The sequence below is a fragment of the Euleptes europaea genome, chromosome 14, assembly GCF_029931775.1.
Source record: "Euleptes europaea isolate rEulEur1 chromosome 14, rEulEur1.hap1, whole genome shotgun sequence".
Classification (NCBI taxonomy): Eukaryota; Metazoa; Chordata; class Lepidosauria; order Squamata; family Sphaerodactylidae; genus Euleptes; species Euleptes europaea.
The window spans coordinates 44,312,054-44,337,588 of NC_079325.1; the positions used below are offsets into that span (position 1 = coordinate 44,312,054).

At 46.3% G+C, this 25,535-nt stretch overlaps 1 protein-coding gene across 1 annotated transcript in view; it reads right to left on the reverse strand.

Moving 5' to 3' along the window:
- WHRN (whirlin) overlaps positions 1–25,535 on the reverse strand; it is a 155,130-nt gene that overhangs the window by 29,805 nt on the left and 99,790 nt on the right. Inside the window, exons 4-8 of the mRNA XM_056860351.1 lie at positions 23,978–24,180; positions 22,776–22,812; positions 8,846–9,058; positions 7,730–7,942; positions 3,891–3,923 (exon numbers count right to left, since the gene is read on the reverse strand). Of these exons, the coding sequence (XP_056716329.1) occupies positions 3,891–3,923; positions 7,730–7,942; positions 8,846–9,058; positions 22,776–22,812; positions 23,978–24,180 (699 nt within the window). The remainder of the gene's footprint in view (positions 1–3,890; positions 3,924–7,729; positions 7,943–8,845; positions 9,059–22,775; positions 22,813–23,977; positions 24,181–25,535) is intronic.

Consider the following 25,535-nt stretch of genomic DNA (forward strand, 5'->3'; position numbering starts at 1 on the left):
GCCTCTGTTGCTCTTTTCACATGTTCAGTGTGGGTACAATGAATGTGTATGGGGTGGGGAAGGGATCAGAGTGATATGCACCACCCTCAACCTACCCATATTATCCTCATGATTGGGAACCTGATGTGTTTGTTTTTTTTTGTTTGCCTGATCCAGCAAAGTTCTTTCAGCACTTTATGGTACATCTTTCACACTTGTCACCTACTATGGATGCAACATTTCCTCCTGATGTTTACGACAAACAGTGGGGTTTTTAGGGGAGGGGATCCTGGGCGAAAGTCCTGCATTCCCCCTTCCGAGAACAAGACCAGCCGCTCTCCTCTGGCTTGCTCTCTTCTGCTGAGAGAAGTCCCTGGTTACCTAGTGTTATTTCATGCAGCATCACTGTTGCCAGCCAAATGACTGAAACCATTTTCCTAGTTCCCCCCTTCCCCCCCAGCCGGCTGGCTAGCTCATAAAAATACATTTTCCTGCCAGAACAGTGCCAGATGCAGGTGCCTGTTTTTTTCCCTTTAAAAAAAAAATACCTACAGCACTTATGCCTTGACCTGCAGTACGCACCTTCCAGCTGTATAATAATCCTCTCTGCCCGATATATATAAATGTCTTATATCTATAGCTATTTATAGATATACGGTCTTCTCTGACAAATCGGCTCCACAAGATACGGACGTGTAAAGCAATCGCAACTGGTAAAATGAAGCTTCATTTCGTTTTGTGGAGACTCTGCAATATACAGCGGCAGAGTTTGGGTCGCTTCAGCAGCTTTGGTGGCATCTTTGGTTTGTCATTTGACCTAATACACTGCTTGATGTATCCACATCCTTAAGAGCCCAGGCATACAACAGAAGGTGAGACAGTGAAGCCAGGTTTTAACATATAAGAAGTAAATAAATTTACAGGGAGCTTCACTGTACTAGAAGGGCTTTTAGATATTTCTTACTACCCATTATGATATGATTGTATTATTAGGATGTGTGCTAAGTTATAATTTTATACTGACCACTGAGGAAGGCCTTTCCAGGGGGGTTACCGCACTTGTATTCCCAGCGATGTATTAAGAGTTTGAAAATGTTATAAAAAAAACTGTTAGCACTTTTTATGTATTCCCACCGTTGTATTAAGAGTTTGAAAATGTTATAAAAAATACTGTTTGCACTTTGTTTGGCCCCTTTAGCTGTGAAGATGTCTTCCAACCATTTATAAGCCGTGGTATTCAAAAACCCTCTCAAAGCGATGTTTTTTATAACATTTTCAAACTCTTAATACATCGCTGGGAATACAAAGTGCGGTAACCCCCCAAGCCGAAACGCATCTGGTCCTTTTTGGATCTCATATTGGTCAATGAAAGATTGTACATCATAGTTGTTCATGTTTGTATATATTGAATGTGTCAGTTTTTGTCCGTATTAGGAGTTTTATGCTTTTAATCTATATGTTCACCTTATTAAAAATTTATATATTTGTAATTTTAGCATTTTTCAGCTCAACCTCTTTGGTTTGTAATCTTTGGTTTGTCGTCAAATCCACAGTTCAGATAGTTTCACCCAAGTAGACCTTTGCAGTCCCATGCACCAGGAGCGTGCGGTCTTTTATGCATGGCTGTTTAACTCGCCCTCACCCCTCCGACGACTTTGGGTCTTTGTATTGATTATGCAAGCGGTTTCCAATTCTCAGAGGTCGCCTCGCTCTCCCCCTGTGTTTCCCTGTGTTTTGATTGCATTTTTAGGGACCTGTTTTATCTTGAATTTGAAAACACGGGCAAAACATGCGGAAACACAGGGGGAGAGCGAGGCAACCTCTGACAGTCGGAAATGGCATGTATAAGCACAACAAAGACCCGAAGTCATCAGAGGGGTGATGGCGAATGAAACAGCCATGCGTAAAAGACCTGTGATTTTACTCTCTGGGAGATGCTGTGGCTCAGGGGTGGAGCATCTCCTATGCATGCAGAACATTCCTGGTTCGACCCAGTAAAAGGCTTTCACAGAGCAGCTGTTGGAAAAGGGCACTGTTAGCAGAGTGGATTTAAGGGAGCTAGATGAGCCAATGGTATGAGGCCACTTTACCGTATCAGTGGAAATGCCCCTGCCTTCCATGAGGAAGGTCCCCAGTTCATTTCAGGGCATCTCCAGTTAAAGGAACTAACAAGCAGGTGTTGGAAAAGGTCTTCCTCTGCCTGGGACCCTGAAGGAATAGCAGGGATGTTAGACAGTCACAGACCAGTGGACCGACTCTGTACAACCTGTTTTTGCCACTTCCTCATATAAATTTGCTTTCCTTGAGCTGAATGTATATGCAAATGTGAAAATAGTTATAGGTCATAAGCGAAGGGCGGACAATGAACTGGCACAGGGGAACAATGACATCACATTCACAAGAAAGATCCTTGAACACATGAAGCTGCCTTATACTGAATCAGAGCCTTGGTCTATCAAAGTCAGTATTGTCTACTCAGACTGGCAGTGGCTCTCCAGGGTCTCAGGAGAGACCACCTACTTGCCTAGACCCTTTAACTGGAGATGCAGGGGATTGAACCTGGGACCCTCTGCATGCCAAGCAGATGCTCTACCACTGAGCCATGCCCCTCCCTAACTGTTACTCGAGGGGATGGGTTGTGGGATGGGGAGAAAAAGGGTCCAAAAGAGCTACAGGAACCCTTTGCTATGTGGTTGTAGGGTTGCCAGCTCTGGGTTGGGAAATACCTGGAGATTTGGGGGGGGGGGTTGGAGCCTGAAGAGGATGTGATTAGGGGAGGGGATAGGGTTGCCAGCTCTGGGCAGGGAAATACGTGGAGATGTTGGGGGTGGAGCCAGAGGAGGGCAGGGTTAGGGGAGGGGAGGGACTTCAGTAGGGTATAGTGCCATAGGGTCCACCTTCCAGACCGGTGAAATGGCCTCTATCACCTGGAGATCAGATGTAATAGCAGGAGACTTCCAGCCACCATCTGGAGTTTCAGGAAAAAACAGCAAGGGGCTCAAAATAGGAATACAAGTGTTGTATTATGCTAATAAAAATGACAACACATTACTCACAGTGTAAAAGTGAAAAACACCACCAAAGTGCAACAATAATGATTCATACAACGTATAAGAACTCATACAACAAAACAATAAATATATACAAAGTTTCTGTGTTTTCTTCTTCTTCTTCTTTTATGCACATGGCATTGCAAGAGTTCATGCACGATACAAACAACACGGATAATTAATGTCTAGTAGGCTAATTATGAGCGCAATGGCTTGTAGAGAAATCGTTACGAGCTTTGAACTGTGACCATAACCAGTCCTGAGAGGCAAGGTTAAGACACGAAGCCCTTCAGGGCAGATAAAAGCCGATTGTGCAATTGAGATGCTGAAGAAGCCCCCTACGGGCGAAAACGTACTAAAACAATCCGGAAGGCGTTCCTATTTCCCTTTCTGGCATTGAAGATTTCTCTACAAGCCATTGTGCTCATAATTAGCCTACTAGGCATTAATTATCCATGTCGTTTGTATCGTGCATGAACTCTTGCAATGCCATGTGCATGAAAGAAGAAGAAGAAGAAAAAAACACAGAAACTTTGTATATATTTATTGTTTTGTTGTATGAGTTCTTAAACGTTGTATGTATCATTATTGTTGCACTTGGGTGGTGTTTTTCACTTTTACACTGTGAGTAATGTTTTGTCATTTTTATTCGCATAATACCACACTTGTATTTTGAGCCCCTTGCTGTTTTTTCCTGTAACTACATACTTTATAGCATTAGTGCATTATTCCTGTCAGTCACCACCTGGAGTTTGGCAACCCTATGTGGTTGGGCTGTAAGTCCGCCCTCTCCCATTCTGCTGCCCTCTTCCCTTAGAACAGACAGCAGCCCATGGCAGAACCAACAACACTCATTCTTACCTCCATGAGGTCTATCAGCCACAAGAGTCGCTCCTGGGAGGAGGCATCAAGCAAATCATTTTTTACAAGGGAAGAAAGAAGAGGAAAGTCTGTTAGAGGCCAAGGAAAAGAAGGCTGGATGCGATGATTGCACCCTCCACCATGAAACAGAGAGTCTGGCTTCAAGCAGTGACCACAGTTTGGTCTCCGTTCCCTCTCCCCACTGGTGCTTCTTCACCCCCCACCACCGCAATGTCTGCCTTCCAGCCACAGCCACCAGCAGCTTGTCCGATTAAAACTGGCTTTGCATTTCCGAGGCTGCTAATGCGTAGATGACGAAAGGTGTTTTATGGCTGGCAAATTAATTTAGGGGCTGCGAGACTGCACATTTAGAGGCGATTATGATAACTTAATTAGACGGTGTGCCGAAGAAGGTCTCTAAGACGTCAGAACGTTGGCCCAGGCTTGCTGGAAGGGAAGGCAGGAGGAGGGGATGGAGGATGTCTGTGAAGGGAAACGGTCTATCTCCCCATGGGCAGGAACCGTAGAGAAAGGACCCTATAAACCAGTGTGGTGTAGTGGTTAGGAGTGGCGGACTCTAATCTGGAGACCCAAGTACGATTCCCCACTCCTCCACGTGAGTGGCGGACTCTCATCTGGTGAACCGGGTTGGTTTCCCCACTCCTCCACATGAAGCCTGACCTTGGGTTGTCACAGTTCTCTCTGAACTCTCTCAGCCCCACCTGCCTCACAAGGTGTCTGTTGACGGGAAGGGGAGATGACTGTAAGATGCTTTGAGACTCCATAAAGGTAGAGAAAAGCGGAGTATAAAAACCAATTCTTCTCTTCTATAAGTGGACAGGGGAACAAGCTTGGCTAATCCTGTAACAGACATACCATTTCTACCAATACATATATACCTATTCCCTCTATCTATAGCTATAGCTATTTATCTACCTATTCTCTCCATACCTATTCTCTCTAGGATCAGAGGAGCATGCCTATTATATTAGGTGCTTTGGAACACAGGCAGGATAGTGCTGCTGCGGCTGTCTTGTTTGGGGGCTTCCTAGAGGCACCTGGTTGGCCACTCTGTGAACAGACTGCTTGACTTGATGGGCCTTGATCTGATCCAGCAAGGCCTTTCTTATGTTCTCATGAGACTGACAATAAAGTAGCTGCTCACCAGTCACCAATGTCTTTCAGAATGAACTGGTTTGGAAAGATAGAACCCAACAGAAAATTCTGGGCATGTGGAAGCATAAGTTTTGGCATGACATGGAAGTTCCTATTATATTAGGTGCTGTGGAACACAGGCAGGACAATGCTGCTGCAGTTGTCTTGTTTGTGGGCTTCTTAGAGGCACCTGGTTGGCCTCCGTGTGAACAGACTGCTGGACTTGATGGACTTTGGTCTGATCCAGTATAGGGTTGCCAAGTGCCAGGTGGTGGCGGGCAAACTTCCGGGTATAAAGCGCATCACAAGGGGCCATTTGAGTGGAAAACGGCCCCTTGCGGTGCGTTTTACACTTGGAAGTGCCGCATCGCAACAGGCCTTTGCCACTCAAACTGGGAGTTTGAGTGGAAACCGGCCCTTTGCAATGCAGCACTTCCGGATGAGAACCAAAAGTGCTGAAGAACATCAGGGAGCGCGATGTTCCCCACCTCCACTCCAAAAACCTCCCGCCAAAGAAGAAGAGGGACCTGGTAAGCCTATGTATGTATTATGTATGTGTGTGTGTGTGTGTGTGTATTTAGCTTACCTTTCACCAAAGTCTTTCCTCAAAGCCACCCCTCCTCGTTTTATCCTCATACCAATCCCTGTAAGGAGGGTTCGACTAAGACCAAGTGTAAGACCACATCGTAAGCCACCTTGAGTTCCACAAGGTAGAAAGGCAGCTAGTAAATGTTTTAAATCAATCAATCAATCAAGTGACTGGTGCCCAAAATCACAAAGCGAACTTCACGGCAGAGTGAAGATTTAAACTTCCCTGTCCTAGACGATCACGCTGAAGCACTGCACCACACTGTTTCTCCAGTAAATAAATACCGACAAGCTGTGTCCTGCCTGTCTTTCACATTTCCATCCTGCTGTTTCTGCCAGGAGCTCAGAGTGGCATATGGAGAACAACCTTGTGAGACAGATTGGGCTGAAAGAGTGACCAGACCAAAGTGACCACACAAGTTCCAGGGCAGAGGGAGGGTTTAAAAAAAAGTATTTAGTGGATTAATACCCTGCCTTCAGTTTAAAACAACAACCACAACCACCTCAAGGAAGTTTCCATAAAAAAGCATTAAAGACATACAACCCCCCTCAAATAAAATCAGCTGTCTAAAAAACAAAAGAATGACCTAAGAAGAGAAGCCAACAGTACCTGAAAGCATTAACTTAAACAAGCATAACTAATGGTAAACTTTGAACCAGACGGAAAAATATCCAGACTAGTAAACCGGTTTGTCATCCCCCCCAACAACACACCGGCTGCCTTTAATTAAACTAAATTTTCATTACATTGAGAGTACCAGGCAGGTTGCAATTTGGCAAATGAAGGCAGAAATTCTCCTCATAAAAGCAGCCGAAATAAAACCTAAGGACTCACTGAATGGGAGTTGTGAGTTTTAAACTCTTTCTCGACCTTGAGAATCTGCTTTACAAGCATGCATGTGTGCAGGCTAACTGGGCTGCCGGCGGAATTGGAAAAGAAACAAATGGAACAATGGAGATTTAAGAACATAAGAAAGGCCCTGCTGGATCAGACCCAGGCCCATCAAGTCCAGCAGTCTTTTCACACTGTGGCCAACCAGGTGCCTCTAGGAAGCCCACAAACAAGGCGACTGCAGCAGCACCAGCCTGCTCGTGTTCCACAGCACCCAAAATAATAGACTTTTTTCATTTTCTTGGAGAATGAAAGCAAGTCATTCAAAGGGATGCTTCTGAATTCTGCAAGCTGGAATAGGGTTGCCAGATCCCCCCCTGGCCACCAGCAGGGGGTGGGGTGGGGGCTCGCAGCCTGTTTGCCTCAAATATTGTCTTTTGCTTGTACAATTCAATTTTGGGGGGGGGTGGAGCCTGGGGAAGGTGGGGTTTGGGGAGGGATCTCAGCAGGGCATAATGCCATAGACTCCACCATCCAAAGCCGCCATTTTCTCCAGGGGAACAGATTTTGGTTGTCTGGAGATCAATTGTAATAGTGGGAGATCTCCCGGTGCCACCTGGAGGTTGGCCACCCTGCCAGGGCAGCTGCTATGGCTGCCCCGTGGCAAACGCCTCCCCTACATTTACACCATGCATCTAATCAAGTGAATTCAACTCACGAAAGTTTATGGCGAAATAAAATTTGGTTCGTCTTTAAGGCTTCGCTCCTATTTAGATCAGCCTTCTGTCTTAATATTCCTCCATCCCTTCTCATTCCGAATTCCCAAATCTGGGGGGAAATTCAGATAGGGAGGATTTTGGAAGCATCTCTAATATTTTCCGGGGAGATCTGAGCCTAGGGTTGCCAACCCCCAGAGATCTCCTGCTATTACAACTGATCTCCAGCCGACAGAGATCAGTTCCCCTGGAGAATATGGCCACTTTGGCAATTGGACTCAATGGCATTGAAGTCCCTCCCCTCCCCAAACCCCTTCCACCTCAGGCTCCACCCAAAAAACCTCCTACCGGTGGTAAAGAGGGACCTGACAACCCTACCTGGGCCCCCAGGGTTTGATCTTCAGCAAATGACTAGTTGCCAGCCCTTCCTGCATTCTCTGTGCGGATCCTCCCATTGTGGGTCTCTGAAACAGACTCAAAAGCAGTGTGTGAGACGCAAGCTGACCGTGGCAATATCAGGGCACTTGCAGAGATCCAAGCTCACCTACCCGTGCTGAACTGACTGTGGTGGAGGTGAAATGACTCCCGGTAGAGGAGACGGTGTCGCTGTAAGACATGATGGAGTAGGAGTCAGTGCCGGTCCCCGTCCCTGAGGGCTGCCGGGCCTTCATGAATTCGATCTCCCTCTTCAGGACCAGGTTGTCAAAGCGGTCGAGGTCCTGAGGAGATATGACCCCCCGGACCTCCGACAAGAGTGAGAACTATGCAGGAAGGAAGGAAGGACATAGTATAGGGATAAGTATATTTTCCACATTCTATTCAGTTATTGTTCTGCAGTTTCAATCTGTGTTGCATTTCTTCTCAGTTCGAGTTTCATAAAGTTAATTCCTAAATTAACTCCTGCAGTTTGCCCCAGCTTTTGGTTCCTTGTTCATTTGTAGCCTGTTAATGCTTTGTATTGCTGATATGCACCTGCACATTGATGCAGGTGAATATCAGCAATGCAATAGGGCCATCTCGACATATGATTGCATCAAGATTCTTTTTATGCAATGTTTTACTCTTCTGCACGTGCATTGCTGCACTTTGGTAAAACATTGCACAAAAAGAATCTTGGCACAATCGCATCATGTACAAGTGCATTGAGATTGTTTTTGTGCAGGGTTTTATTAATGGACATGTGCACATCAGAAGTATAGAATGTGTGTGTCATCAGTTCCACGGAGGAAACAAGAACAGGTAATTCAGACTGCCAAAAATTCAGGGATTAATATGGATGGAGAGAGTTTTCAGATGCATCTCTAATTGGAAGATCCTTGGATACTTCCCCTGTTCTTGAATTTGTGCACCAGTGACTAGTCCAATGGCATGTGATGGGCAGTAAGGTCAGCACTGACTAACAGTAGTGCTCTATCACTCAATGAGTAAGTAACTGTGGAACTCCCTGTCACATGATACTGTGATGGCCACTAGTTCAGAGGGATACTGGACAAATGGCTATTAGAAATTATGATTAAATGGAAACACTGGGGTGGATCACACCATCCTCCAAGGAGCCTTCCTCTAGCCAAAGAAACTGTCCTCTGCTCCAACTTAAGTGGCTCTTTCTCCAGCATTGGTTAACCCCATCCTTCCGGCTCCTCTGCCAGGCCTCTCTGCCTTACCTTGGCATGAGTGTTGAGCAGTTCGAAGAGGGCCATGACAAGGGCATCCACCGAAATGTTGCTCTCCTTGTACTCGTCCAGGTAGTAGCCCATTGTGGCTCTCTCTGGCTCATTCAGCAGATGGCGCGCATGCTCCTCCAACATGACCCTGCTCTGGTTCATCAGGCTGCTCAGGGTGACCTGGGATCCTGCCAGACCCCTGTAGAAAGAGGGCTGGAGAAAAAGAGCAAACAACACAAATCAATATGGGAAGTGTATTTTTAAAAATTTAAATGTATCACATCTTCGCCATGGCCTCTGCCTGAAGGCTTGCATGATGGCAAACCAATATGTGTGTGTGTTAAGTGCCATCAAGTCACTTCTAACTCATGGTGACCCTATGAATCAATGTCCTCCAAAACGTCCTGTCTTTAACAGCCTTGCTCAAGTCTTGCAAATTGAAGGCTGTGGCTTCCTTTATAGTCAATCCTTCTCTTGTTGGAACTTCCTCTTTTTCTGCTGCCTTCCACTTTTCCTAGCATGATTGTCTTTTCCCAAAACCAATATAATATCCCATTAATAGAAAGAGGAGAGCCCCGTGGTGCAGAGTGGTAAGCTACAGTACTGCAGTCAAAAGCTCTGCTCACGACGGAGTTCGATCTCGACAGAAGTCAGTTTCAGGCAGCCGGCTCAAGGTTGACTCAGCCTTCCATCCTTCCAAGGTCGGTAAAATGAGCACCCAGCTTATTGGGGGTAAAGTGTAGATGACTGGGGAAGGCAATGGCAAACCACCCCATAAACACAGTCTGCCTGGTAAACGTCAGGATGTGACATCACCCTATGGGTCAGTAATGACCCAGTGCTTGCACATAGCCAAGTTATGGCAACCCCATAGGGTTTTCAGGGCAAGAGAAGTTCAGAGATGGTTTGCCATTGCCTGTCTCTGCATAGCGACCCTGGACTTCCTTGGTGGTCCCCCATCGAAATACTTACTGGGGCCAACCCTCCTTAGTTTCCAAGATCTGATGAGATTGAGCTAGCCTGGGCCATCCAGGTCAAGGCAACATGCTTGTTACACCCCAATTTTTCCAAACTCCCCAAGTGCCCCCTCCCATTGTTACCTCTTGCTGAAAGCTCAAATCTGCCTGCTGTACTAATTTATTCTGAAACAGCCTGTGTAGCATTGTTTTAAAGCTTATTCTTTTAGGTTAAAAGAATGTTAAAGGGGGAATAAAACATTGTCCAGAACAGGCTATGAGCACATTGTTTTATTTCACTTCATTTATGCCCCAGTTGTATTCATTTTACAACATTTATACCTTGCCTTTCTGCCCTCAATTAGCCCCGTGGCACAGAGTGGTAAGCTGCAGTACTGCAGTCCAAGCTCTGCTTATGACCTGAGTTCGATCCCGATGAAAGTCAGTTTCAGGTAGCCGGCTCAAGGTTGACTCAGCCTTCTGAGGTTGGTAAAATTACACAGCTTCTGAGGTCGGTAAAATTACCCAGCTTGTTGGGGGTAAAGTGTAGATGACTGGGGAAAGCAATGGCAAATCACCCCATAAACACAGTATGCCTTGTAAACGTTGTGATGTGATGTTATCCCATGGGTCAGTAATGACCCGGTGCTTGCAGAGGGGACTACCTTGACCTTTCCCCCTCTGCTCTCATTAGGGCCATCCTATGAAAAGAGCTTGAGCAGTGTCAGAAGAAATCTTGGAAACCAGAGAACTAACTGGGGATGATTTCTAGGGATTGGAGAGAGAGCAGGGCTTTAATGCTCTCTGCTTGAGAAGAAGCAGGATCGGTAATATGACAGAGGGTGAAAACGCATGGTCGCTTTAGGGCGAAAACGCACGGTCGCTTGAGCCTCCTTTCTTCCCTGTTCCAGCCAGGATTCAGCCAGGATTAAAGGAGGCTAAAGCGATCATGCGTTTTCACCCTCTGCAGCACTAACTATACAAAATCAGAAATCATTCAAAATGGTTTCATTTGTCTGTAGTATTTTTTTTTTTAAATGACAGACTAACCATTCATCCCCAGAAGACCTGGGCGGTAGCTGTACAAGAATCCAGCATCTCTTTGGCCTTCTTTTCTGAGGATTCCCAAGCCGCACACACAAAAAGATTTATTAACCGTCCTTGCATTTAAGTCTCCAAAAGAGCCTCTTCATTGGAGGGCCAAAACCTTTTCAGCCTTTTGCATCCTCTCCAGTCTGGAGAGGCAGGGATTGTTTTAAAGACCTTGTGAGCACCACTCTTAGGACTGGAATCAGCAGAGGGGCAGCTGTTAAGGCAAGAGCAGTAATTACAAGGTCCCTTTCAGCAACCATCAAGCTGATTGCTCCCAAAGGGAACCAGAATAGGTGCTTCTGGGACGTCTTCTGACCTTCAGCATCAGCAGTGAATCAACAACTGCGTCAAAGGGGAGGATCTTAGAGGACGTGCTTGGCCTGCAGAGGGGCCCCAGCACAGTCCAGTTACCTGATCTTGGGGAGCAGGGAGTGGCGGACCTACGTTTTTGGGACTCTGAAGCTTGAACTGTTATGGGGGCCCCTTCGCAACCAGCAACAATAGGGCTACATCCAACAAGGTCCAAAGGGCCTTGCTGCCCTTGCAAGGACCTCGAGGCCCAAATGGTGGAGAACAGGGTGGTGGGGCCATACAGTGAGCCCCTTCCATACAGTCCTTGAAAACGGGCCAAACAGTGAGCCCCTTCCCACCGCAATGAGGTCTGGGTAACTGCTGTTATCTTCTTCAGTGGGGTTGTTCTATGGCAGATGTACTGGTTCATTCTCTAACAGGGAGGTAGAAGGTCATCAGAGGAGGCTCATTAGGATAAAGAGGTGAAAATCTGATTTTTGGTGTTGAAATGCACAAGCGAGATGACGAGTGTAGCCTGAATTGAGAATTCAGATCTCTTTTTATGGTTCCGATTGGCCTTAGTCTAAGGGCTGTAGCTATAGAACTATTAAGCCGTGCATCAAAGAAGTATTCGAGGATACAGCTGCCAAAATATAGGCTATGAATAGATTCTGGCGAACTCAGTGAGCCCATACAGCTGGGGGTACGGGCACTACAAGCCCCCAAGAAAATTTTGAAATTTGACCAGATACAGGGACATTTTGAGGCCTAATGGAATGGGTATTAGAGAAGAAGAAGAAAAAGAAGAGTTGGTTTTTATATGCCGACTTTCTCTACCACTTAAGGGAGACTCAAACCGGCTTACAATCACGTTCCCTTCCCCTTCCCACAACAGACACCTTGTGAAGTGAGTGAGGCTGAGAGAGCGTGACTAGCCCAAGGTCACCCAGCTGGCTTCGTGTGTAGGACTGGGGAAACAAATCCAGTTCACCAGATTAGCCTCCGCTGCTCATGTGGAGGAGTGGGGAATCACTCTGGCTCTTATATACTAAGGTCAATCTTAAGTACTTCAACCCATTGGCTTATGGTTCTATCACTAAAATAGCCTTATTTTAATAACAAACACTTTCAAATCCTCCATTGATTTTGTTGAAAAATTCACTCATTAAAAAAAGTTTCTTCAGGGGGCCCCTCTGGGATTAGGGACCCTGAAGCTTAAGCTTCATTTGTTTCACAGTAGATCCGCCGCTAAGACCAGGTGTTGGGAAAAACTCTTCTCTGCCTGTGCTAGATGGACTAATAGTCTGACTTGATCCAGCCTTTATGGGAGGAGCCACAGCCAACTGGTAGAGCATCTGCTTTGCATGCAGAAGGGCCCATATTGGATTCTTAAGAGATCTCAGGTAGAAGGGCTTGGGAATGCCTTTCTCTGGCCAAGACCTTGGAAAGCAGCGGGTAGTTTCAGTGGTAGTAGCAGTTCCAGAACCCAGTGAGAGAACACTTTAATCTCCCCAAACATACTATTACAGACCTGAAAACCACTGCTCTAAAAAGGTGGGGGAGAGGGAAACCCTGCAAAGGGAACATACAATGTGAAAGTGCTGCATTAGAATGCATCAAGAAATTAAACACTGCATGTTATCCTGGCTTAAACAGAGACTTGGATTTCCTTACTCACTACTATCTCTAATAGCTCTACAGGATCTACTTTATAGAAATTTTGATTGGCTATACTTTAGATGTTTTGAACACATGAACACATGCAGCTGCCTTATACTGAATCAGACCCTTGTTCCATCAAAGTCAGTATTGTCTACTCAGACCGGCAGCGCCTCTCCAGGGTCTCAGGCAGAGGTCTTTCATATCACCTACTTGCCTAGTGCCCTGACCTGGATGGCTCAGGCTAGCCTGATCTCGTCAGATCTCAGAAGCTAAGCAGGGTCAGGCCTGATTAGTATTTGGATGGGAGAGCACCAAGGAATACCAGGTTTGCTGTGCAGAAGAAGGCACTGGCAAACCACCTCTGTTAGTTTCTTGCCTTAAAAACCCCAAAAGGGGGTCGCCATAAGTTGGCTGCGACTTGACGGCACTTTATACACACACACACACACACACACACACACACACACACACACACACACACACACACACTTGCCTAGTCCCTTTAACTGGAGATGCTGGGGACTGGACCTGAGACCTTCAGCATGCTCTACCACTGAGCCAAGGTTACTAGATTGTAACCTTGTACCATTATCGGTTACTTTCATTTAAACATATCGCCTTGCTTATTTGTTCAAACTTCTGTCCTCTCCTATCATCCATTATTTGTTTGTTTGTTTGCATTATTTATAGTCCACCTTTCTCACAGGGACTCAAGGCGGATTATACATACAGTGAGGGAAAAAAGTATTTGATACCCTGCTGAATTTGCCCATTTGCCCTCTGACGAAGAAATGACCAGTCCATAATTTTAATGGTAGGTCTATTGTAGCTGTGAGAGACAGAATAACAACAGGAAAACCCCCAGAAACCCAGAAGACAATAGTTAGAGATTGATGTGCATTATAATGAGTGAAATAAATATTTGATCCCTTTGCAAAAGATGACTTAGGACTTGGTGGCAAAACCCTTGTTGGCAATTACAGAGGTCAGACGTTTCTTGTAGGTGGCCACCAGGTTTGCACACATCTCAGGAGGTATTTTGTCCCACTCCTCTTTGCAGATCCTGTCCAAGTCAGTAAGATTTCGAGGCTGATGTGTAGCTACTCGAACCTTCAGTTCCCTCCACAGATTTTCGATGGGATTAAGGTCTGGAGACTGGCTAGGCCACTCCAGGACCTTAATGTGCTTCTTCTTGAGCCACTCCTTTGTTGCCTTGGCCGTGTGTTTTGGGTCATTGTCATGCTGAAATACCCATCCTCGACCCATTTTCAATGCCCTGGCTGAGGGAAGGAGGTCCTCACCCAAGATTTGATGATACATGGTCCCGTCCATTGTCCCTTCGATGCGGTGGAGGTGTCCTGTCCCCTTAGCAGAAAAACACCCCCAAAGCATAATATGTCCCCCTCCATGTTTGACGGTGGGGATGGTGTTCTTGGGGTCGTAGGCAGCATTCCTCCTCCTCCAAACACGACGAGTTGAGTTGATGCCAAAGAGCTCTATTTTGGTCTCATCTGACCACAACACTTTCACCCAGTTCTCCTCTGGGTCATTCAGATGTGCATTGGCAAACTGCAGACAGGCCTGTACATGTGCTGTCTTGAGCAAGGGGACCTTGCGGGCTCTGCAAGATCTCAGTCCTTCACGGCATAGTGTGTTACCAACTGTTTTCATAGTGACTATGGTCCCAGCTGCCCTGAGATCATTGACAAGTTCCCCCCGTGTAGTTCTGGGCTGCTTCATCACCGTTCTCATGATCATTGCAACTCCACGAGATGAGATCTTGCATGGAGCCCCAGACCGAGGGGGGTTGACAGTTGTTTTCTGTTTCTTCCATTTGCGAATTATTGCACCAACTGTTGTCACCTTCTCACCAAGCTGCTTGGCAATAGTCTTGTAGCCCAGTCCAGTCTGTAGCCCAGTCTGGCTGGTTGATAGGGGATCAAATCTGGCTGGTTGATAGGGGATCAAATACTTATTTCATTCATTATAATGCACATCAATCTCTGACTTTTGTCTTCTGGGTTTCTGGGGTTTTTCCTGTTGTTATTCTGTCTCTCACAGCTACAATAGACCTACCATTAAAATTATGGACTGGTCATTTCTTCGTCAGAGGGCAAACAGGCAAATTTAGCAGGGGATCAAATACTTTTTTCCCCTCACTGTAGTGAGTCAGAACAATAAACCAAATGGGACATTCAACAACCAGTGTATATGGATTTTAGAAGTCTGGAACCACAGAAAGAACTCAAACACAGCATAAGTATTAACATGGCACATTAAGTAGTAGATAGATTACACAATAGGCTCCTGCTACAATAAGTTACACACAGCAGTACAGGCCACTGTCCCAATAATTTATCTAGGTAAGTTTGTGAACCAGTTTGTGCAGTGCGACCCTATTCCCTGCTGTGTGTAATCGCTAATTCTGTTTCAGACACACAAAGACTGCACAATGGTTTTATGAAGGGATCCACATCTAACCTGTTTACCTCCTTTTATCCCGCGCAGATAATTTACACTTTTAAAAAATTCATGATAAAATCCACTGTCTGTCTTAACAGACAGGGGAGATATGATAGAGATATGAGGGGAGATATGATAGAGGTCTATAAAATTATGCATGGTTTGGAGAGAGTGGACAGGGAGAGGTTTTTCTCCTTCTCCCATAATGCTAGAACGCGGAGTCATCAGCTGAAGCTGGAGAGTGAGAGATTCAAAACAGATAAAAGGAAATGTTTCTTCACACAACGCATAGTTAAATTGTGGAACTCCCTGCCCCAGGATGTGGTGATGGCTGTCAGTTTGGAAGGCTTTAAGAGGGGAGTGGACGTGTTCATGGAGGAAAGGGGTATTCATGGCTACTATTTAAATGGATACTAGTCATGATGCATACCTATTCTCTCCAGGATCAGAGGAGTTGGCCACTGTGTGAACAGACTGCTGGACTTGATGGGCCTTGGTCTGATTCAGCAGGGCTTTTCTTATGTTAACACTTCCCCTCTCCTGGAATCTTCTCCATAAAAAGGATTCTCAGTTTGATTTCTGCTTAGAAGAAGTGAGCTGTAACTCACAGAAGCTCATGTTGAAACAAATGTTAATTTTTAAGGTGCCGTTGGATTTCAGTTGCAGTTGGCAACATGGAGCTGGATGGACTAGCGGTCTGATTCAGGATAAGGCAGCTTCAAATGCTCAGAGGAACACTGAAGTCATGAAGTTCCTCCAGTGAATCCATTCCTTTATGCTAGCCACAAGTCTCAAATATCCTGACTGCAGGCTGATCCATTTCAGGTCTTCTACTGGACTAGCTAGCTAAAGGAAGTACTTTAGCTAGATGCTTCCAGGGATCCATGGAAACAGGGTTGTTTGGAACCCCAAAATCTGGGGAGAAATTCCAATAGGGGAATGTCCAAAGGACCCATACTTATTTTGGGTGGGGGATTGCAACAGGTTAAATCAGTGAGAGAGACCCCAGCTGTGGTGCAATGGTTAAGAACAGCGGAATCTAATCTGGAGAACTGGGTTTGATCCCCCACTCCTCCACATGAGTGGCGGACTCTAATCTGGTGAACCCAGTTGGTTTCCCCACTCCTACACATGAAGCCAGCTAGGTGACCTTGGGCTAGTCACAGTTCTCTTTGAGCTCTCTCAGCCTCACCTACCTCACAGGGTATCTGTTGTGGGGAGGGGAAGGGAAGGTGATTGTAAGCCAGTTTGATTCTCCTTAAAAGGCAGAGGAAATCAGCATATAAAAACCAACTTTTCTTCTTCTGTTTGACAAAATGAGTGTCTGAAAATGATGCACCAGTACATCTATTGCTTGAACCAATTCCCCTGACAAAGATATTCAAAACACGTTAAGAAGTATTCATCAAAATGTAATTGTACCTAATTGGATTTGCCGGTGATGGTATTTCCCTGGCTATTAGCATGCCCCCCCTTCCCACTTGTTCCCTGTGCATAGCTGCTTAAAGTAGGCCTGACTGCACTGATTAAAAAAATAATAACTCTTGCTTGCAGAACAAGGAATACCGTATCTCACTAGTCGGTCCATTTTATTTTGCAGATGGCTTTCATATGTCTGTAGGCTTCTGGGACTGAAAAAGTCACAGTGCCTTGAAGATCATAATGTTTTGCGCCAGAAGTTCTCATGGACTGGAACCAAGTTCATTGGGTACATGAAACAGCAGCTTAATGTGGCAGGTATATATAGATGCAAGCATACAAAGAGGAAAAACACATTTGTAAATAGTGGGGTCCAAAGGCTATCAAAGGCAAGGAGGGCAGAAGGTACCCTCCCAGGAAGAGTTGCCAATCTCCAAGTGGGGCCTGCAGTTCTCCAGAAATTACAACTGATCTCCAAAGTACAGGTATCAGTTCCCCTGGCAGCTTCAGAGGACACACTCTGTGACATCACTTCCCTCCCCAAACTAGGGTTTCCAGGCACAGTCTGGCAACCAACAAGAGATCAGAGGGGCAGGAGAAGGGGAGGCAGCAGTCAGTGACAGCATGATGATATTCTCTGCAACCAAACTTATCCCTGGAATTTGGAGCAGGGAATGGGCAAATGTTCCTTATTTTGCTTTTATATTCAAGTCTGTTTGCATCAACATTTTTCATTGCAGGTTTTCTAGATTTATTTGTATTGTGTATGCACAGAGCATGTTTTTAGACAAATGCTCAATAATCACATTTTTTTTTTAAAAAAAAGCACTGGGTGCTCTTATCACAGAGAAGGAAGAACATCAGATTTGGCCCTAACAGGCAGCAGCTTTCCCAACAGAAGTCTTTCCCAGGCCTGAATCCAAGATGCTTCGACTGAACGTTAAACTGGGCAGTTTCTACATGCAAACTGACTGCTCTAGCACTGAGCCACAGCTCTTCCCAAATTCAGGCAGACGTTTGGAGGAGGTAGGTGCCAGGCGAGCTGCACTGGAGTGTGAATTCCAGAGCAGAAGCACCACCACAGAAAAGGCCCTGTCTCTGGTGACCTCTGTCTTCGCCTCTGAAAGAAGAAGCACACAGAACAGGGCCTTGGCAAACGATAGTGAGAAGGCTAGGCCAAAAGTCTTCTCCCTGACTTGTTTGCTTTCCATCTGGTTTAATTTTAAAGAGGGTGAGCAATCAAACATGCTCACACAGACTTGCAACTGGAACGGGTACAGTCATAAGAGTAAGGATGGCAACTCGGGGGTTAGGAAATTCCTAGAGATTTGGGGGACAGAACCTGGGGAGGGTAGAGTTTTGGGCCAATCACCTCATGTTATGTCTCTCTAGGAACGGCTGAAAACTCTACAGTAAAAAGTAGGACTGTGCCTGGAAACCCTAATTTGAGGAGGGAAGTGATGTCACAGTGTGCGTCCTCTGAAGCTGCCAGGGGAACTGATACCTGTACATTGGAGATCAGTTGTAATTTCTGGAGAGCTGCAGGTCCCACCTGGAGGATGACAACTCTTCCTGGGAGGGTTTCCTCAAGAACTTTCTCCAGCAGATTTAAATCTCTCCAGAGAAGGCTGCAACAAACAGCTGTTTATTCCTAGAAAGTCAAACTTGGGTACGATTCTCTTCAACACGATTCCGAAGTCACTATGTTTTGCAAACAATCTGATGTTCTTCATTCTGCTTTCCCGGCCTCAGAGATGCAAAGGGGCATAATGGGAATTGCAACCAGGAGAGCCTGGCAGTGAGCCACAAAAACGACATGCCGAAGACTGTCTCGTAACTCTCTTATCTGCAAGAGCCACCTGCAAAACTTAGCAGCTGATTTCCATTTAAAAGGAGAAATCCTCCCAGAGAAGAGCTGGATTATGCCCCCCCCCCCCCAATTTGGGATTCCGTACGACGTTTGGGCAGGATGGAGATGCTGATACTGATCTGAAAGCAAGTGAAAAAGTGCCGCAGAGAAAACACGCCTATTAATCGCAGAACGATTCTTCTGATCTCTCCCTACGGCACGGGCATAAGAAACCCTGTTGCGATAAGCTCAGCGCTCGGAGGGCTAGGCTAAACAGTCAACAAGCCCATGCATTAAATCAATTTTCCGGATGATACCGCTGCAGGGAGGCTTATCGTTCTCTGATCGTTCGTTTTACCCTCGCGAAAACCCTATGTGGTAGCTTAGACCAGCATTTTCCAATCTGTGGGTCCTGACCCAAAAGTGGGTTGCAAAGGCCATGAAAGTGGGTCACATGCAGCATTTGCAGCTTTATTGACTTGCACATGATTTAAAAAAAATTCACCATACCAAGTAAATTGGGACGTGTGGGTCGCCGTACCCAAAAGGTTGGATTTATCAGCACCTTTGACATGGTTGACCATGGTCTTCTAGACCACCACCTTGCCGACATTGGGATCTGGGGTGCAGCCCTTCAATGGCTGCACTCCGTTCTCCAGGTTTGGGGACAGAGAGTGGTGCTGGGGGAGGATGTTTCGCAGCGACACCCTTTGGTGTGTGGGGAGCCACAGTGTGCAATCTTCTCCCCCATGTTTTTAACATCGATATGCATCCTCGTGCCCAGCTGTTCAGGAATTTCAGGCTGGGTTGCCATCAGTATGCCAGCGTGGTATAGTGGTTAAGAGTGGTGGTTTGGAGTGGTGGAGTCTGATCTGGAGAATTGGGTTTGATCTCCCACTCCTCCACATGAGTGGCAGAAGCTAATCTGGTGAACTGGATTTGTTTCCCCACTCCTACACATGAGGAGTTTCCCCACTCCTACACTCCTACACACTCCTACACAACGCATACTTAAATTGTGGAACTCCCTGCAACAGGATGTGGTGATGGCTGCCAGCTTGGAGGGCTTTAAGAGGCGAGTGGACATATTCATGGAGGAGAGGGGTATTCATGACTATTAGTTAGAATGGATACTAGTCATGCTGCATACCTGTTCTCTCTAGTATCAGAGCAGCATGCCTATAATTTTGGGTGCCGTGGAACACAGGCAGGATGGTGCTGCTGCAGTCGTCTTGTTTGTGGCTTCCTAGAGGCACCTGGTTGGCCACTGTGTGAACAGACTGCTGGACTTGATGGGCCTTGGTCTGATCCAGCAGGGCCTTTCTTATGTTCTTATGAAGCCAGCTGGGTGACCTTGGGCAAGTCACACTCTCTCAGCCTCACCTACCTCACAGGATGTCTGTTGTGGGGAGGGGAAGGGAAGTTGATTGTAGCCAGTTTGATTCCGCCTTAAGTGGCAGAGAAAGTTGGCATATAAAAACCAACACTTCTTCTTTACCTGTTGATGCACGGCCATCTGGACTCCACTCCGGACACACTGGCCAGGTGCCTGGACGCCATGCCAGGATGGTTGAGGAAAAGCTGGCTGAAACCGAATCCATCAAAGATGGAGGTCCTTTGGCTCAGTCGAGGAGGTTTGGGGGTGGCGTGCTGGCTCCTGGCTCTTGACAGCGTACAATTAACACCTTTGTCCACTGTCAATAGCCTTGGTGTGATCCTTGATGCCTCCTTATCGATGGAGGCTCAGGTCACAGCTGTGGTCAAGGCAGCCTTTTCCCACCTCTGCCGGGCTAGGCGGATGGTTCCTTACCTCTCCTGCCCTGACCTAGCCACAGTGACCCATGCAACGATCACCCCTAGGCTGGCCAACTGTAACTCGCTCTATGTAGGGCTGCCTTGGGACTGATCTAGAAGCTGTGGCGATGGCTGCCAACTTGGATGGCTTTAAGACGGGGTGGGGAACGTCAGGCCCGGGGGCCGTTTAAGGCCCGTGGAATCATTTGGTCTGGCCCTTCGTGGGTCCTGGCAGATCTCTGGCTCAGAAGGATCTAAGACTGGCGATTTGCCCCCTCCCACGGAGTGCGCCACCGGTTGGATGCCTGCCTGCTTGCCCGCGCTGGGGGGGTCATCTGGGGCAGCTGCCTGCTTGGGGCTTGGTCGGCTAATTTTTAAGTTGATAATTTTGTATGGCCCGCGAATGATGTTATAAATATCCAAATGGCCCTTGGAGGAAAAAAGGTTCCCCACCCCTGCTTTAAGACATGTTCATGGAGGGTTTTCATGGCTACTAGTAAAAATGGATACTAGTCATGATGCCTACCTATTCTCTCCAGTATCAGATGAGCATTCCCATTATATTAGGTGCTGTGGGACACAGGCAGGATGGTGCTGCTGCAGTTGTCTTGTTTGTGGGCTTCCTAGAGGCAACTAGTAGGCCACTGTGTGAACAGATTGATGGGCTTGATGGACCTTGGTCTGATCCAGCAAGGCCTCTCTTATGTTCTTATGTTCTCCAGCTGGTGCAAAATGCTGCAGCGAGGCTCCTTATGGGGACTTCACTGCGAGAGCATATAACACCAGTGCTGAAAACAACTACATTGGCTCCAGCTGGAGTATCAGATCAGGTTCAAGGTGATGGTTTTGACCTTTAAAGCCTTACATGGCCTGGGACCTTTGTACCTATGGGACCGCCTCTCCTGGTATGCCCCCCGGAAAGCTTTGTGCTCAATGAACAACGATTTACTGGTGGTCCCTGGCCCGAGGAGTGTGTGGCTGTCCTCACTGAACAGTCTCCCTAGTAACCTCAGGGCCCTGCGGGACCTAAATGAGTTCCACAGGGCCAGCAAAACAGAACTGTTCTGTCAGGCTTATAACCGAGGGTAGCTGCAAGTGTTTTCTGACATCATTGCTGGCCTCCCCATCCTCCTCCCCCACTTTCTTTTATGAGGGGTTACACTGCCTGACTGGGTCTCCAGTGAATGCTATTTATTACTAACAAATGCCATCTTGTTTTATTGTTACTATACTAAGATTATAGTTTTAATTTGTGTTTTAACCGATGTTTTATGGTTTTAAATGCTGTGACTTGCTCTGAGCCTGGTTTGCTGGGAATGAGGGTGGGCTATAAATGCGAACAAACAAACAAACAAACAAATCACAGAGTTAAAATGAAGAAGAAGAAAAGTTGGTTTTTAATATACCAACTTTCTCTACTACTTAAGGCTGAATCAAACCGGCTTACAATCACCTTCCCTTCCCCTCCCCACAACAGACACCCTGTGAGGTAGGTGGGGCCGAGAGAGTGTGACTAGCCCAAGGTCACCCAGCTGCCTTCATGTGGAGGAGTGCGGAAACAAATCCAGTTTACCAGATTAGCCTCCGCCGCTCATGTGGAGGAATGGGGAATCAAACCCGGTTCTCGAGATCAGAGTCCACCACTCCAAACCACCACTCTACACCACGCTGGCTCTCACACTGACTGTGAGAAGCCCAAGGTCACCTGGTGAGTTTCCATGGCAGAGCTGGGATTTGAAACTGGTTGTCCCAGGTGCAGTACTCAAACCACTACACCATGACAGTTTTGGGAAATACATTTCTCTGCCTGAGTCTCAGAGTCTCAGCTGCTTGTCAGGGAACTAAATGTTAAGTCAGATGGACCAGTGGACTGACTCCATATAAGTCAAATTCATATAGTTTCTACAAATGGAGCCATGGCACAGTAGTAGAGCATCCAATTTGCATGTGAAGATTCCCAGGTTCCATCCCTCGAATGTCCAGTTAATCTCAGGTAGCAGGTGTTGGGAAAGACCTATTTTTGCCTGAGATCTCAGAGAGCCTTTGCCAGTTGAAAACAGCAATGCTCTCTCTTGTTAAAAGGTAAAGGTAAAGGTCCCCTGTGCAAGCACCGGGTCATTCCTGACCCATGGGGTGACGTCACATCCCGATGTTTACAAGGCAGACTTTGTTTACAGGGTGGTTTGCCAGTGCCTTCCCCAGTCATCTTTCTTTTACCCCCAGCAAGCTGGGTACTCATTTTACCGACCTCGGAAGGATGGAAGGCTGAGTCAACCTTGAGCCGGCTACCTGAATCCAACTTCCGTCGGGATCGAACTCAGGTCGGGAGCAGAGCTTGGATTGCAGTACTGCAGCTTTCCACTCTGCGCCTTCTCCCTTGTTACAGTACCCAAAAGGTTCTTACCTTTGTGTTCACCTCTGCTATGTGGTCTCCAACAGCCCTAGAAGGAAAAGAAGAATCATTAGCACCATTCTGAAGACAGGAATTCAAGGAAGATGATCTTGGTTATTAGGTCTCAAAAGCATTTAACTTCAAGAGAGATTATTCCAGCAGCATCATTTAGGAAGGGGTCTATTATGTTCACTTGATATTTTAATAACTGCTTTTAATAGTTTATAACTGCTTGTGATATTAAGATTTCTTTAAATCACTGAAGGGTCCAGTAGCACCTTAGAGACCAACAAGATTTTCAGGGTAGAAGCTTTCGAGAGTCAAAACTCTGTTCATCAGATATTAAGGTGCTACTGGACTCAAATTTAGTTGTTCTGCTGCAGACCAACATGGTTAATTGTCTGAAACTTAAATCACTGGATGATTTTATGAATGAGTTTTTATGAGTTGTCAGCTGCTGTTACGATTTTTGTAAGCAGAGGATAGATGGATGGATGGATGGATGGATAGATGGAATAAATGTTCAATTCTGAAATTAAAGCATTGAAGTTGGGGCAAATGAGGATACTGCTATCCAAATGTTGGAATATTTTGATTTCCCCCCAAAATTATTTGTAGGAGAAGAAGGAGAAGAAGAGTTAGTTTTTATATGCCTACTTTCTCTACTACTTAAGGGAGACTCAAACCAGCTTACAATAACCTTCCCTTCCCCTCCCCACAACAGACACCCTGTGAGGTAGGTGGGGCTGACAGTGCTGTAACTTGCCCAAGGTCACCCAGCTGGCTTCGTGTGAAGGAGTGGGGAAACAAATCCAATTCACCAGATTAGCCTCCGCCGCTCATGTGGAGGAGTGGGGAATCAAACCTGGTTCTCCAGAACAGAGTCCACCGCTCCAAACCACCGCTCTTAACCACTACACCACACTGGCTCTCTAGTCCAGTTTGCCAGCATGGTTATAGTGGTTAAGGTATCTGATGAAGTCTCTACTACATGTAGATTCTACTGATGCTACAAGTACCTATTACAAACTAACACACCCACCCACCTGAAACTAGTAATTTCAGAACCCCCCTCATAATCTTATCCCCTATACTGTAGTTTACTTAGCTTTTGCATAAATCCAGCTCTGATCCCAATCTACCAAGTCTATGCTTGTTGAACATGAGTGGCAGGTAGAAAAGTCCTTTTAGCCTATCTCTGAAGGTATACAAACCCAGCTGGGTTGACCATGGTCTCTCCAATCTGAGAACTGGCGATCCACTTGGTCTCATCCACCGTGGTCCGAGCATGAGGCAGCCTCCCAACATCTTTGACGGTCATGATGAGGTGGCGTGATGACTTGAGGATTTTCACCGCTTCGTCGTGGGGGATACTCAGGAAACTTCTCCCGTTCACCTCCAGGATCTGATCCCCGACCTATGGGCGATGGAAAAAGAGATGGCAGTGAAGGGTAAGGGCCTTGCAGAACCCTTAAAACACGACTGACCTTGTTGCTTTTTTCCTTACATTAAAACCAGATCTTTCCATCTTCTGATATACATTTGGTGCAACTATAATGCCCTTTGCATTAAGAGATTTTTTTTTAATTTCCCCTTGGAATATGCATTTTCTTTGAAAAGAATTAAACAAAGCTCAGATCACATGAAAAAAAAAAGATTTTGGAATCTATTTTCAACACTGCTGCTATCTGTCCATTCCCCTAAGTTCCCATGTGCCAACTGTGGCCTTAGAACATAAGAAAGGCCCTGCTGGATCAGACCAAGGCCTGTCAAGTCCAGCATTCTGTTCACACAGTGGCCAACCAGGTGCCTCTAGGAAGCCCCCAACAAGACAACTGCAGCAGCATTCCCCTGCCTGTGTTCCCCAACACTTAATATAATAGGCATACTCCTCTGATACTGGAGAGAATAGGTATGAACATAAAAACATAAGAAAAGCCATGCTGGATCAGACCAAGGCCCATCAAGTCCAGCTGTCTGTTCATGCAGTGACCAACTAGGTGCCTCTAGGAAGCCCACAGCAGCAGCATCCTGTCTGTGTTCCACAGCACCTAATATAATAGGCATGCTCCTCTGATACTGTAAAGAATAGTTATGCATCATGACTACTATCCATTTTGCCTAGTAGCCATGGATAGCCTTCTCCTCCATGAAAATGTCCACTCCCCTCTTCAAGCCTTCCAAGTTGGCAGCCATCACCACATCCCTGGTGCAGGGAGTTCCACAATTTAACTATGCACTGTGTGAAGAAATACTTTCTTATATTTGTTTTGAATCTTTCACCCTCTAGCTTCAGCAGATGACCCTATGTTCTGAGGCTGTTCCCTCACGGTGGCTCACTGGCTGTTGACCAGAGCCTGGGCCTTTTCCTTTGTGGCTCCCACTCTGTGGAATGGGCTCCCTGAAGAGGCGAGGGGCATTCTCTCATTGGAGATCTTCAGGATATACTGCAAGGCTTGCCTGTTTACCAGGGCTTTGAATGGGATATGAACAGCACACATCTTTTTGGTTGGGCAAGGAGGTGTTTGGGACTTTTTAGTCTATCTCGTTTTAATTTATAATATTAAAACATTTTTGGTGTAAACTGCCTTGAACCAAAAGGAAAGGTGGTGTATAAAAAGGCAAATGGGATCTTGGGCTGTATCAACAGAAGTATAGAGTCCAGGTCACGCAAAGTGATGGTATCACTTTACTCTGCTCTGGTTAGACCTCACCTAGAGTACTTTGGGCACCACAATTTACGAAGGATGTAGACAAGCTGGAACATGTCTA